The 14,719-nt window shown below is 52.9% G+C and overlaps 5 protein-coding genes across 5 annotated transcripts; 3 read left to right on the forward strand and 2 right to left on the reverse strand.

The window, feature by feature from the left end:
• Nucleotides 1-921: 921 nt before the first annotated feature.
• On the forward strand, nucleotides 922-1,596 carry N0V96_005702 (uncharacterized protein; the record flags this gene model as incomplete). The annotated part of the gene is made up of 2 exons (XM_053189679.1): nucleotides 922-1,133; nucleotides 1,197-1,596. The coding sequence occupies 2 exons, from the start codon at nucleotides 922-924 to the stop codon at nucleotides 1,594-1,596; spliced, it is 612 nt and encodes a 203-aa protein (XP_053053132.1).
• A 1,822-nt stretch (nucleotides 1,597-3,418) lies between these two features.
• N0V96_005703 (uncharacterized protein) lies at nucleotides 3,419-4,231 on the forward strand (the record flags this gene model as incomplete). Its single annotated transcript, XM_065757474.1, has 3 exons — nucleotides 3,419-3,608; nucleotides 3,680-3,894; nucleotides 4,067-4,231. 3 exons carry the CDS (start codon nucleotides 3,419-3,421, stop codon nucleotides 4,229-4,231), a joined length of 570 nt encoding a protein of 189 aa, XP_065613817.1.
• Nucleotides 4,232-5,645: 1,414 nt separating this feature from the next.
• N0V96_005704 (uncharacterized protein) lies at nucleotides 5,646-9,369 on the forward strand (the record flags this gene model as incomplete). The annotated part of the gene is made up of 4 exons (XM_065757475.1): nucleotides 5,646-6,225; nucleotides 6,358-6,658; nucleotides 6,874-8,555; nucleotides 8,621-9,369. The coding sequence occupies 4 exons, from the start codon at nucleotides 5,646-5,648 to the stop codon at nucleotides 9,367-9,369; spliced, it is 3,312 nt and encodes a 1,103-aa protein (XP_065613818.1).
• Nucleotides 9,370-9,805: 436 nt separating this feature from the next.
• EXO70 (exocyst complex component exo70) lies at nucleotides 9,806-11,781 on the reverse strand (the record flags this gene model as incomplete). Its single annotated transcript, XM_053189676.2, has 2 exons — nucleotides 9,806-11,511; nucleotides 11,574-11,781. 2 exons carry the CDS (start codon nucleotides 11,779-11,781, stop codon nucleotides 9,806-9,808), a joined length of 1,914 nt encoding a protein of 637 aa, XP_053053129.2.
• Nucleotides 11,782-12,605: 824 nt separating this feature from the next.
• Nucleotides 12,606-14,204, reverse strand: N0V96_005706 (uncharacterized protein; the record flags this gene model as incomplete). Its single annotated transcript, XM_053189675.2, has 4 exons — nucleotides 12,606-13,074; nucleotides 13,142-13,395; nucleotides 13,517-13,815; nucleotides 13,865-14,204. The coding sequence occupies 4 exons, from the start codon at nucleotides 14,202-14,204 to the stop codon at nucleotides 12,606-12,608; spliced, it is 1,362 nt and encodes a 453-aa protein (XP_053053128.2).
• Between the last annotated feature and the right edge of the window lie 515 nt (nucleotides 14,205-14,719).

Consider the following 14,719-nt stretch of genomic DNA (forward strand, 5'->3'; position numbering starts at 1 on the left):
TCTCGCATACCTACCTACATCATCTTGCTCGCGCCTGGTCCTTCCTTTACAGCCTCTGGCGTGCCTGCGTCGCGACCAGCCCACTCCGTCACGCCCTTTCCGTCTCATCTGAAGTTGGAACACAGCCTGGCAAGCTTGGTTCCAGTCTCCAGTCTCCAGTCTCCAGATCCCACCTTACCTTCGTCTCTAGGACACGCGCGCCTCCCCCATCCTCTTTTGAATCATGCGCACTGTGGCTCGCCCTACCTCACCTCGCATCGCCTTATCTGCCTTCCTTGCCTTACCTCGAGGTGCCTTGCTGACCATTGCCAACTATATCACATCCGCCATCCCACGACCTTTGTCCACATGAACCCCGTCTTTCTCTACCTCTTCTCGTCTGTTTCCGACCTCTCCATCACGAGCCTGGTTCTACCTTACTACAAACATCTGCATCTGTATGCCCATCCCACCCTGTGCCTTATTCGACATTAGTTGCGTCCGTCCAAAACTGTATCTTGACGCTACCTTCCGTCTCGAATCCTTGTTGTTATCCTCGGCAACGCAGCCCTTCAGCTTTGTCCGGTGACTCACCCGGCCACTCTGCCTTGGAGTGGTTACCTCATCCAACCTGCCTCGTACTGCCCGAACCCTCCTCCTTCCTTTGGCCTCAGTCTACTAGGTAGCCACCTCCCCCAAGCCGGGGACCGAAGCGCACACTGCTCTTTCACTTGCCTTTGCGTCGACTATATCTACTTGTCTTCCAACCCCTTCTCCGAACTCTTTCGACACCTACTCTATACTCGAGGCTCCCTCCAGCCAGGCAAACGTTACCTTCACCCAAGGCGCAAAGCGGTTTGACAACTGCTTACCTATCACGAGTATCGACACTTCATCGCAACCTTCCTCCTCAACATACCGTGCTCGGTCAACCTAGACACCATGACCGCCTCGATCGAATCTCCGGCCCAGTTCGAACGCGACCTGCGAAGCGCCAACCAGGATTTCAAAAGGTCAAAGGATTCACGGTCCAAGTGGTCCAACGGAGCCCGTCCTCTGGCCGGCTGCCATCTTGACTGGTACACTCTTGAAGCTGTTGGCGGAACCGAGCAGCAGCGAGCCATGGCACGGCCTCGGGTCAGGAATAGTGAGACGTACGTTTTCCCTTGGATGCTTGTAACTGTCCATTCTAGCAGCACACCTAATACTCGCAATAGTTCTCACTACAAGAAGCATATGCAGAACTTTAGCAAGTTCCGGTCACACGCGGAATTCCCGCAAGGACGGCTGCGCTCGGCAGCTCGCGCCAAGGAACAGATCAAGGATCCTCTCAGCCGCTCCGTCATGAACATGGCGCCATCGCAAGACTTGTATGGAGACATCTCCGCCACCGAGGACTGGAAGTACAGCTTTGACCGGGTTGACAGCCCCGGCCGACCAATGACTCTGGACATCTTTGTCAAGACGGCGACGGGTCGCGAGACGGAGCGTATGGTGGAGAAAGAGTACGAAATTCTTAACGAGAATGGTCAGGTTCTCAAGGGCCGCAAGGCTCGTCAAAACCTACGCCAGGAAGGCGGCCGCGTCTCGGAAGAAGATGGCTTCCAGCTCGTCTAAAGTCGGCAGATGGACGAATCATGCCCGTGAGTGACTGTACGAGACGAGGACTGTTTGGCATTATTTCTGAGAATTCGGTTACCTGGGCGTTGGTGGATTGAGCATGGCATGCGTACTACCTTACCTCGATCATCAAGCGGATCAGGCGGTGCCTCAACACAATTTGGGCATCTGAGGGCGTTTCTACTCGGCGTTGGGTTGAGGGGATAGCGATATTGGCATCACCTCGGTTAATAGGCATACGCATCGCAACGATGGCAATGACGAATACTAGCGCCTTCGAGTTGTGCTCCTGTAGACAGCTGCCGCGCTTCCGTGATTATTGTTTTGTGGCTTTGTGTTGCGGCTCTGTATACTATGGTATGGATTAACCTCCCCGGCTGAGGATCGGGGTGAGAAATCCCGACTGTGCAGTCGGCTCCAAGGTCTGTTATCATTTTTGGTTTGCCTTAAAGGCAGTAGGACGAGGGTGGGGAAGGCGATTCGCAGGTTCGGAGCCGGACTTCCATTCTTTGTGATGAGATGGGGCTGTTGGTGATGATCCTTCGAGGCACACTGAAGCCAAAAGCGGCTTGGTGCTGACGTCCCGAGGTCCAATGGAAAGATAGGATTCCGTACGGATACATTAGGGTAGTGTAGATATTCATACGGTTACGCGGATACATGTGCGGCCATCCACTATCCAGGCACCCAGGGCCAGCCGAGGACCGTGAGCCGTGGCTGATGCATGCGGCAGGCAGGGGCAAGCTCCATTCGCACTCCGCCGCGGCATGGGGGCTGGAGAAGAATGGTGGTGCCTAATTCAAGCCCCAGTCTGACATTTCTGAGGTGATTTCGTTTTTTCAGGGACTTTGGTCTTCACCTCTGGTCAGGTTCTGACACTAGGGTAATACTTAATAGTGAGGCCCGGTGCGGGCTACTTTTGTATTCAGAGAGGGAAACTGATGACCATGCAGGTCTCTTCGTCACAATTCCCCCCTCTCTTTACCACTTGATTATTCTACCCCTTAGTCTTCTCTTCTTCTTCTTCTTCTTCTTCTCCTTCTTCTTCGTATCTCTGCCTCTGTAAAACAGTTCCGAATAGTCTCTAATTACGCTACATTGGCTTCGACTTGTTCAACCACTGCCACATAATCGACCACCTTCTACAGTTCGTCCGATTTCGCTGAGTGAGTGACCAGGTTACGCCTTGTTCCAACTCACGCCCGCAAGCCATTTCAACACTACACAAGATTTGACGATGGCTTCAATGCTGAGTGATGGGCGGTCAGTGGTGTTGCACTCTCGGTCACTACCAGCGCTCCCAACGGATTTTTCGGGCCCCTCGGAGTTGCCAGCAGAGCTTCCACCATTGCCGCTGCCCCCAATGACAATGAGAGCATCGCCGCCGCTGCCGCCTACTCCGGCACCGATGCCGACGACATCCAGCATGAACGCAGCATCGTCCTCTATTGTAATAGAAAAGGCATTGCTGGCAAGTCGTTCTAATGATGATGACTTGACAGCCGACAGCGCCAGTACCTCGGAACCCCCGCCATATTCGAGCCCCTCCAATTGCTCGGAGACGTCCGTCTCGCACGATTTCCAAGGGATACACGGAATTCACAATTATACCGGTCTACCCAGGCTGGACTACAAACTTTACTCACCTCCAAATTTCACCCTATCGCCCGATTGTACCACCCTATCGTCCAAGGCAGAGTATCTGACAGCGAGCGCTAGCGCGCTGATAGGGCTAATTAGGTCCCAGGCGAGCATCCCACCCAAGCCGTTGATACATATCAAAGGCAATCGTGGTCGCACTGTTGATTTTGACTTCAAAATGAACCTGATGGGCCTGCTGGTGGCAGACGACATGAGTAAGCGTCTGGACTACATTCGGTGTGTTGCGCCGGGCGAGGTCGCGTTCCGTGGCGGCGCCAAGCCCGATGTCCTCCCCGAGGTGGGTGACAGAGAGCTAGATGAGTGGTGTCGCAGATTCATTGAGGATCCGGCGCCGGTCAAAAGTTTCGGTGAGTTCGCCTTGCGTTACACGGTATGCGTTTGGTTGAAACATTGCTAACATGAAGCCCTTACCTTGAAGCACTCGAACGAGTTGTTGCCAATCTAGACACGCTTTACATTGAAGGTCAGATCCGTAGTTTGATCGCCTCGACTCAGTACAAAGGGCAGATCAATATCTCGTTTCCCGTGACACATGCCAAGGTCAAGGTCAAGAGTGCTGAGAAGCCGAGCAAGCTCTACATGGGCATGAAGAACCTTTTTACCAGCAAGCACAAGTACGAAGTGGTGCAGTCAGTGTGGCCTTTGCGACGGCCAGGAACGGCGAGGAGGGCCGGAGGTGCATGGTGCAGAGTGAAGAAGTGTGGTGGCGGGTAAGTGAAGCTTCCCTAATGACGTTTCAGTGCCCTTCCGGAACCCGCGGCCGCGATTATTGTCAACCTTGAGTTATTGACGATGTTTCTTGCAGGAGTGGAGAGACTCGATCAAGTATGCTATGGCGCAGAAGAGGCAGAACGGGGCCTACGTGACGAGCGAGGACAAGTTGGAGGCACTCATGGAGGGCAAGGGCAAGGGCGTAGCGTCCATCGACTGGGGAGGGACTGGACCCGAGCTTGAGGAACACACCGGTTGAGGCTCTCGCAGGAGACGTGACGCATGATATCTCGCTTGGCCGAGGAACGGAGTGGGATTTTGGTGTGATTGATGATACCCAAACTTGGCATTTGAGCCATATGGAGATGGTGCACTGCCTTACCCGAGAATGACTGATCTGTAATGGCTCTCTTCGAACATTGAAGCAAAACCGAGTAGCTCAAAATCAAAACCTAATAACAGATGCCGATGCCAATCTTTATATGGCACTTTCAGACTAGGCGTCTTTGGATATGATTTGAGACTGGATGTGCACATGATTTTACTGGCAGAAGGCAAAAAGTGAGAGAGAAAAACGGGAGGTAAACGGGTAAAAGAAAGACATCAATGGTGACATGAGATCGGTTTTGACTGAGTAGCTAATTAGTCGGATGATGCCCGCGTTTACAATTCTCGGTAGGCCGTACCCCGTGAAGATCATAGTAGTAAGTGCGTCACTTGGCAAGGTCTTACTTACTCTGGTATCTAGGTAGCTGATATGAGTCTCATTCGACGCCAAGCACGAAGCTGACGACAAAGCATTACTACCTTACGCGAGCAACAAAAGTGTGGTAGTCAGAGAATGAGCCTCCAAGAAGGCAATTGGCGATTGGCAGGGTCCCATGCAGTTTGCCTCTTTCAGATGGAACAACCGACCACAGTGAGTCACTGCCCCGCATCGCCCCAGACCTGCGCCTCGTATTGCAGTAGGCCCTTCCGAATACAGGACATGGGCAAACACGCGATCCCAGTTTTTAATTTTTTTTTTTCGCTCCGTCGACGTGGATCAAACCGTATGCTTACCTCCTTGTCAAGGCGTGGAGATCAAAAGTCTCGGCGAACGGATACACGGTAGAGGTGACTGGAAAGCGGGACGAGACTGACGCAGTGACACACTCGGCCAGTGACTCCCACTCCCCGCAATTACCTTACTTAGCCTCAACCCAGGTTGCTGAATGAAGACATTCCCACAGTACTCCGTAATTGGGGAAGCTACCTATCGTAGAACTGCAGGGGTGTCTAGTCTCGTTCAATACCGAACACACCAGTGGCATGCGGCCGGGGGTTGGTTTGATGCAATTCCCATAACGGGCTCAGCCTGCACAACTACAGATACACACTTACACTTACACGGACCTTGCCTCTGGCTGGAGGAGCCGACTTTCTCACCCAGGCCGTCTAATACAAAGGTCATCGCAAGTCTTATCCTTTCTATTACGTGCAGGCAACCTCGATCGTCAAGTACACGTAAAATCCTCGTATAAATAATCCCATCTGTCCCATTACCGACCGACACGGGCATTCGACCGTTTTATTGCCAGATACATACACCCCAGGCTCACCGCATATCAAACTACATACCACTTAAACATCTACCCTTTTTTAAAAACTACGGGTAGTCAAAGCTAACGCCCATGGAGTTCGGCATGCCAACAACTCACGACACGGCTCTTTGCCTCATTCCTCCAAGGGAACAGTGGCCGTCAATTGACCGACTTCGTTTCCAAAATGACAAGGCCTATGCCAAATGGCCTCCTCACATCAACCTCGTCTACCCATTCGTGCGGTCTGCAGATTCGGAGTCTCTGCACCAAGCCTGCGATGCCATTGTCAGCTGCCTCAAGGCTCGTCAGGAGACCGGCGACTTCGCTAGTATACCCCTTTCTCTCGACTCACCAGACTTTTTTGAGAACAAGCACGGCAGCACCCTGTTTATGAGCGATAAGGACGAAAAGAGGACTCGCCGCCTTGCTTCTTTACGCACCACAGTTCTCATGGCTATCGGCCAGACGCGCCCTGCTCCGTACCACATGCACATGACGATTGCTCAGTGCGAGGATACGGCAGGACCATCTAAACTCAACTTTCTCCTCGATAAGCTACGGCGCCTACCACCAGTCAGTTGGGAAGCCACCCAACTAGCCGTCCTAGTTCGTCTTGCTTCCGGTCAAATGAGCCTCTGGGGCCTCATCGACCTCGCTTCACCTTCACTGAGTCAATCCGATGATTCATTTGGGCTATTCCCTAGAATGGCCTCGGCCATTTTTCCGCAGCGATCATGGAGATTCTCCAGCCAGGAGCTGGGTTGGCGACCAGTCTTTTTGAATACAGACTTACATTACCCAGAGACCAAGGCAGTAGAGAACCTCATCGTCGCCAGCTGGAACGTTTTGGCAGAGTTCGAATGGCCCCCATCTCGTAGCAGATACCCCGTCATCGTTGACAACCTACTCGCACGAAATGCTGTCGCAGACATCTTAGTACTCCAAGAAGTGACGGACGACTTCTTGCCTTTCTTACTCAAAGACGACAGGATTCGCAAGTTGTACCCCAATGCCTCCCACGGGTCTCCTGACGACCCTACTGCCGGTCCGTTGCCCAGTATACTCAATCACCTGGTTCTCAGCAAGTACCCATTTTCATGGGAGTATCTTCCCTTCGTACGCCCGCACAAAGGATCGTGCGTAATCAGCTTTGGTGATTTGGCACATGGTGAGGGAGAGGAACCTACTTCCCCTTTAGTACTGGCAACTTGTCACCTGAGCCATGGCCTGACAGACGGCGCCGTGGTTGCAAAGGAAAGGTTAGCTGCAGAATCCCGCTGAGCCTGATCTGTTTTGTGTACTAAAATGCCATCTATAGAGAACTCCAGGTATTACTCAGTTACCTCGGGGCCAACTACGCCTCACATCAATGGATCATCGCAGGAGATTTCAATATCACAACGTCTTCCTACACCCTCGACGCCGCTGTCAAAAAGGGGGCCATCGCTGTCCAGACAGAGAATGTTCTCCGTGGCATCGAAACATCTCTGGCAAAAGCCGACCTTCTAGACGTATGGATGGTCTCACGAATCGAGGCTGGCGTGAGTGATAACATCAAAGGGGATCTGAACCACATGTTCGAGGGCGAGCAAGGAGCAACTTTTGACCCTGCCGCGAATCCCCACGCCAGTAAGATGGTTGGTACCGGGTTGGGTAACCGTCCGCAACGGTACGACCGCATCTTGGTTAAAGGCACTGGTCCTTTCCAGATATCTCGCTTCAACATGTTCGGCTTCGTCACTGATGACAGCGAGACCGGAGAAGAGCCCCTGTACGCGAGTGATCACTGGGGTGTTCGTTGTCTCTTGCAGCGCTCTCACACAAAGAACGCCGCCAGTGATGCTCGAGCAATCCCTCTTGATCTGAAGAGAGCGCCAGACGGTTTGTCAAATACCACAGAACTAACTCAGTGCCTGGAGAATCTCGGGGTGTTTCCCTCAGCGGAAGACGAGGCAGCTCGGAACGAGGCGATTCGATTGCTTCGTCAAATCTTAATCGAGTCCGACCAAACATTCGTGGACAACAAACGAGGCCGCCCGACGATTGTGCTCATCCCCGTAGGATCCTATGGTCTCGGCACGTGGTCCAGGAACTCCGATATCGACTGCTTCTTCCTCGGGTCCATCAGTCCACGTGTTTTCTTCACTCTGGCAAGGCAAAGGCTGAGAAAATCGGGCATCCCTGGTGTTCGGCTTCTGAGGAAAGTCAAAGCCAAGACCGGCACAATGCTTGAGGTGGAGGTTCTAGGCGTGAGATGTGATCTCCAGTATTGCCAGGCACCCAACATCGCGGACGAGTGGCCTGACGTTCTGAAGCGTCCCGCGTCAGATCCGGCCTTCAGCTTGTCTGCCCAGACACTGTTGAAGCTGAAGCCCGCGAGGGATCTTTTCTATCTCCAGCGATCCATTCCAGACTTGGCCCAATTCCGATTGAGCCACCAGGCTATCAAGACTTGGGCCAAGGCGCGCGGAATCTACGCTGCCAAGTTTGGGTATCTCGGAGGCATTCACTTGACCGTCATGTTGGTCAAAGTTTGCAAGGTGCTCGTACACAACGGCGGCACTGTCTCTGCCGCTGATATTATTACGACATTCTTCGAGCATTATGCGCGGTTTGACTGGCAAAAGGACATGGTATTTGACCCGTTCTTTCACAAGAACCTCAGATATCATCGAACAAGTAGAGAAGCCCTGATTTTGCTTGGGTGGCACTCGCCAACGCTTAATACGGCACTCAACGCCTCCGTTCCGACCGTCAAGATTATCTCGACAGAACTCCGCCAAGCTAACAAGTTGCTGTCAGCTGACGGTGCAACCTGGGAATCGTTGCTACCGGTGCCAGAACCCGGTCGAGGCAACGTCATGACGCCTAGCGCCGCGAATTTCCTCACGTCGTACCGTTCATTTGTAGATTTGCGTGTACATTACTGGGGAGCATCTCTAGAGCGTGGAAGTAGGCTCATTGGCTGGTTGGAGTCTCGATGTGCCTCTCTTCTCGTGGGTAAGTAGTCTGTGAGCCCTGAACCCCCATTTTGAGTGCTGTTCGTTTGCTGACGATCCCTACAGATATTAATAGGAGAATCCCGCAGCTTTCGGCGAGAATCTGGCCCGCGAGATTTGTCGACGCATCCACGTGCGACCCCCAAAATGCCCAGGGCGATTACCAGGGCTCCTACCTCGTCGGCCTGGAATGGATGGAACCGGACGAGAAGCCAGACCGAGGTGACCTGGAAGTTGCACAGAGCAATCTCAGGGCTGTTTTGCAGCAATTCGAGAAGATGATTCTAAGTGATGAAAAGTATTTCGACTCCAACACATCATGGTTCAGCGCGAGTATTGTCAGAACAAATGAGCTGGGGAATTTGCGATTGGATGACCGCGAATGGGGCGTGTACCTCGACGGCGATGACGATTCGGATACAGAAGACGAGGATGACACCGAGGACGAGAATGAAGAAGAACTGGCCGCCCAGGGGAGGCTCGCCGCCGAGAAGCTGAGCAGGAAGGCAAAAGCAGCAAAACAACGCTCAGGAACAACCAATTCAAAGCCCGAAGGGATGGGCAAATTCCGCACGGCGCTTGATGTGCTGAACCGACTGCGATGGGATCCCGATATTGACGGTAATGACTACATCATCGGGTACGAGGACAGATTCCTGGGACCACAGGAGAAAGCCCTGTCGGCCTGGAAGAGCGAGCAGACGCACGAGGAGTTCATCCCTCAGCACCGAATCTTGTGGTTCAAACGCGGTAGCAATGGGGTGATTGTGTGGCATAGGTCAGAGCGCATCGATTTGCTCTTTAAGAAGACTTGAGTTTGGCGCATAGGCTTGTGATGAAGCCGGTGGCCAAGTTTGTCAACATATGGAGAGAGTGCTCCCTAAGCAGTGTAGTCCCTTATCGTAGATAGTTACACCGTCAGTCAAGGTTGCCTTGGGACCAAAATGAACATGCTTGTCAAGACCTCTCGTGTTCCCCTTGAAGCTGTGTGCCTTCACATTGTGCGTCGATAGTTCGGCATGTTAATATCATGACGGCTCCGATCAACATCTTCAGAACGAGGAATGAGATGCAACATAATGTTTTGAATGAACAAAAAGCATTGCCAATCCATGGCTTGGTATTCGCCACCGAAACTCCCCGCCCAAGTTCCAGAACAATGCTAAATAAACAAATGGCTGAGGAACCAACCAGAAATCCCAACCGTGAACAACTCAGTCGGGTGAGATGTGTGCGTACACAAGGTCCCTCTCAATAGAGCGTCATGAAGACAGCAGCAATCGCAGACTTGTCGTATTTAACATACTTGCCCTTCCCCTTGTCAACCTCGTGGTAACGGTCCCAGAACCGGTTATAAAGGGGTTCGAGCATCTGCTGAATATCTCTTGCAAGCATCTGGCGCACCTCCCTTTCCATGTTGTACGTCTTGTGCCGGCTCACCATCTCATCAAAGGAGGCATTGAATGCCTGGAACTTGCTCTTGATGTTATCCTTGTCCTTGCTGCTAAGGCCCTTGAGAATTGAGGCGGAATCAGCCTGTCCGGACTGGGGTCTTGCTTTGCTAGTGTGGATGACATCAAACAAGTGTGTTGAGACCTCTTTGCAATCCATCGTGTACATGCCTGTTGCTTTCTTGCGCCATTGGTCTAGCATGCTCATCCGACCCTCAAGGAGTGGCGCAAGGTCAGAATCGCGAATCATTCGCTCAATGATGACAACACTGTTGGCTAGGAAGACGCCGATGACAGCTCGGCCACCCTTGAGAACCATCTTGGCCTTTGAGTCCAGTCCTGCCATGAGCATTTCGACTGTGTCTGAGCAGTAGTGCGAAAAGATTTCTTTTCCGTCTGCACCAATATCAAATGAAGCAAGACTGGGGATTGCGTCTGTCAATCGTCCATCGGCTGCAGCATTTGATCTCCATCCCCCGTCGCCTAGAGAGAACATTATACTGGAGACGGGCCGCAGGAATTCAACCATGGTCTGGAGTCGCTGCATTGTCGCCGATACAATAGGTATCGGTGCACCGTCTTGTGGAAGTGTTTGCATGGCAGCAATCTTTCGTTTCGTGTCATCCAACAGCTCTCCCAATGAAAGCTTAGCAGTCTCCCGTACAGGCCTAAGGGCTGAGGCAAGTGAAGACTTGAGCTCGCCTGTACGTGTCTCCAGGTTGCTTGAGAGACCAGACATGATCTCCGTGATCTCGTAGGCGAGGTAACAGTCTGTGTCTAAATGTCCCTTGATATGGTTGTTCAGTTCGCGAAGAGTACGTGCAAGTTCGGCCATAGCGCTCTGGCACGTGGCTTGGAAAAGGGGACCCCAATCTTCGCGGGTAAAGATGCTGCAAATGTTGTCGTACTCGGCCAAAAACACGCCTTCCATGGCCTGCGCATATGTACCGATGCCATTGGTGCCTGCGCGGTAGATGGCATCGGGGTTTTTCTTCTTCGTCGTGTTGACGCTGGCAGCAGCCAGGTTGGCCAAGGTAGAGGAAAGATAGGGCCCGCGTACTTCAGCGTAGATCTTGGCAATGGTCGAGTCTTGCGGTGTAGCAGCAGCACCAGCGTTCTGGCGATGGGTGCTTGAGATATACGAGTTGACTAGGCCGAGGCGTGTCACCTTGTCTTGAGACAGTACGGGGAATGGCATATCTTTGGTGATGTAATGTAGCGGCTCGATCGATCGTGGGGTTTCTCCTCGCAGCAGTCTGTCGAAATGGCCCTCAAGCTGAGAGTTGCCTGACTTGATTAAGCGGACTAGCTCAGCCATTGTCTGTTGATTCGCCCTGAGGTTGGAGGCCTGCATGTTTTCAAGTGACTTGGAAAGGCGCTTGATCGAGGCGAGGTAGTTGGAAAGACCAGCCTTGTCCGGGCCGGCACGTATGATCTGTTCTTCGTCATTCTTACTATCGGCGGGTTGACGGAGACGTTCGATGGCTGCGAGGACAGAATCGATATCTGTGAGCGAGGGAGTCAATGTCAGCTGAAGCCTTGTTATGCATGCGCGAGAATAGACATACTGTTGCCCAAGACCTGAAGCTTCTTCGTTTCTCCACTGAGAGGACCTGCTACTTCTTTGACGCTCTTGCCGGTGGACTCCAACCTTCCCATGCATGCTTGAATCTTCTTGGTCAATTGAGCCGTCTTCTCGAGTCGCGAGTTGAGCACATCGACCTCTGCACGAGCTTCTTCGTCGGCATGGCGACTAGTCGCCGGCCCGACAGACATCGTGTGCGTCCTATCGGCCGATACTGCTATACCGCTTGCAAGTTGCGGCCGTGGGGGTGAAGCAAGGAGTGTCGAAATTGGAGACCGCAGGGCGTCGAAGCGCACGACGGACCGTCGTCAAGCGTTGTGGGGTTCGTGGGAGGTCGAGAACCGGACGAGATAATGATTGCCGAAGTTGCAATATCGTGCCGCCGTGCCGCCGGTGTTCTACTTCGCGTGCCTGAGGAAAGATCACCCACGAAATCGTGAGATGGCTGGCTCGGAAGTGGTCGAGTGGTCTTGGAGGGTAGGGACAGTGGCAGACGGCTGGACGTGCGGAGCGAGAGCTTGGTACGGACGGGAGTGGGACGGTAAAGGGGAGGCGCGTTGTACTTTTGCGGGTTCTGGCTGTGTCAGGCGCACTCGGATGCGCCCAACCTGATCGGATGAGGAACGTGTGGTTCTGCTGTGCTGTCGCCTGTGTGTTGAGGGCAAGTAAGTTCAGGAACCTGGGGGTTGGATGAACAGTTGGGATGGATTATGTCATCCGATGTTTGGATCACAGCCCTTTCATGCCTCCCAAGTCCCAATACCTTATTGCGTATCCGTACTTCATTTTACCTCTTTAATTCGAAAGAAGGTCAACGAGATCACCACGCATCGCAGCTTATTTCACATCAAGTTCTCTCGTAATCGGCGTTGCAATTTCAATCATTCCACCAAATTCCTCTATATTATCATTTAGTACCCGGTGTATCATACGTTGCCAAAGGAGTCTCTCCTTCCTGCTCTCTCAGAGTACACATGAGATGCAGAATCCGTAGCAGCAGTGACAATCGAGTCAATCAAATAGCTGACCCAGATTGCTCCAGTCTTGCGAAATATCCCTTAATTAGCTTCACCACCGTCTCGGCAATGAACTCAACGTCGTTCCTTGTCACAGTATACGGCGGCGCCACAATGATGTGATCACCTAGAACGCCGTCCATGCTTCCCGCACCAGGGTAAACCACAATGCCGTATTCCTCGGTGCGCCCAAGATCGCTCATCTCCGTTGCCACCTGTGCTTCTCTGGGCCAAGGTTCCTTGCTCACCTTATCCCGCACGAACTCGATGCCCCAAAAGAGTCCCTTGCCGCGGATGTCGCCCACGTAAGGTTCGTCTCTGAGGCGCTCCCTCAAGAGCTCTGAAAGCAACTGACCCATGGCTCGTACGTTGGCTAGTAGACCATCTGACTCAATGATATGCTGTACTTCGAGTGCTGCCGCGCACGCAATAGGGTGACCTTGATATGTGTGCCCATGAACGAAACAACTGTACCGCGTCAGTGTGGCCCCCTTCGCCATCGAGACGCTCCCAGACACCACCTCATGGAACTCACCTGGAACCTCTCTCCAACACATCAGCTACTCCCTTGTTGACTAGGACGCCGGCAATCGGTTGGTAACCCCCGGCTAGACCCTTGCCAATAGTCTGGATATCGGGTACAACCCCTTCACCTTCCCAAGCATGAAGAGTCCCAGAGCGGCCCATGCCGCTCATGACCTCATCCATAATAAGAAGGGCACCATGTCGATCGCAAACTGCCTTGACAGCCTGGAAATAGCCGCTCACGGATGGGACACAACCCAGAGCCTATGTAGAAAAGTCAGTCGATCGCATCAGGACTGATGCTGCTTTGCGCTTCTTTGGAGAATCGTCTTACAGCTCCAACAACTGGTTCTGCCACAAAAGCGCACACGTTCCCGGGTCCTACCCGGATAAACTCATCGTCAAGCTCCTGGGCAAGACGGGTAACATATGAGTCATCTGATTCCGCAGGCGCTTTGCCCCTGTACTCGTAACATGGGGACACATGAGAAACGATATTGTCGAGGAGCATCGGCGTAAATTTGGCTCGGCGAGAAACGTGACCGCCCATAGAGAGTGCGCCGAGAGTTGTTCCATGGTAAGACCTTTCTCGAGCGATAAATAGATGCCTCTGGGGTTCTGGCGTATCCTTCTCCAGGAAGAACTGCCTTGCGAGCTTCATTGCTGCCTCCATAGCCTCGGATCCTGATAGTATTAGCAATCAATCGGTACTGATAGAGTTGATCTGACATACCACTGCTGACTAGGTAAGCTCGTGACATCTGGCCGCCGGTCGAATCGACGAGAAACTGGCACAGTTTCTCGCAGGTGGGGGTTGTGAAGAATGTCGAAGGGCTATATGCGATGCTGTTGATCTGCCTCACCATGGCGTCTGCCACTCTCTTGTCACCATGGCCGATACAAGCGACGGCAGCGCCTCCAGAGGCGTCAAAAAGTTTCCTGCCGCCTTCTACCACATAGTGATGACCTTCACCGCCAACAATGCGTGCAAATTGACCCCGTAGATCTCGATGGAGCACTGGCGAGTGGCTCGCATCAGTAAACTCTACAGTATCAAGGGGTTTGAGGACCATTGTGAGTGAGGCAAGCTATACGTTGAGGCGCGGCGTATTGGTTGGGGTCCGTAAGCAAGGTCTGGATTGTGAAGGGAATAGAGCGGTGTAAGCAGAAGACAGCACAGGTAGACCAACGTTCGTGTCGAGCCTTTAATACTATTCATATCCCATCTCATGAAGCTCCTCTTCACAGATGCTTCACTACCTGCAATTAATAATGTGTAAGATATCGGCAAGCCGAACCTAGGAATGAATCCGCCTTTCTGTACTAGGGTCCGAGGTAGCGTACCAAGACCCATCGTGGGAGGAGGGGACGCATTGGCGCATCCACCGTGGTGTGGAGAGGGGGCGTGGACATGGAGAATAGAGTTCGGAGTAGCTGAGCGATACAACTTGGAGAACCACCCCGGCCAAGCGAGCCGTGATAGCTTGATCTGTACCCGGTCGTGAGCATGGTGCTCCGCCCCCGACGAGACGGAGGCACACCATCGGCTTGCCCAACGGTGCTCTCTCTCTCTCTCTCTCTCTCTCTC

Source organism: Colletotrichum fioriniae, assembly GCF_027942845.1.
Source record: "Colletotrichum fioriniae strain IMI 355084 chromosome Unknown scaffold_6, whole genome shotgun sequence".
Classification (NCBI taxonomy): Eukaryota; Fungi; Ascomycota; class Sordariomycetes; order Glomerellales; family Glomerellaceae; genus Colletotrichum; species Colletotrichum fioriniae.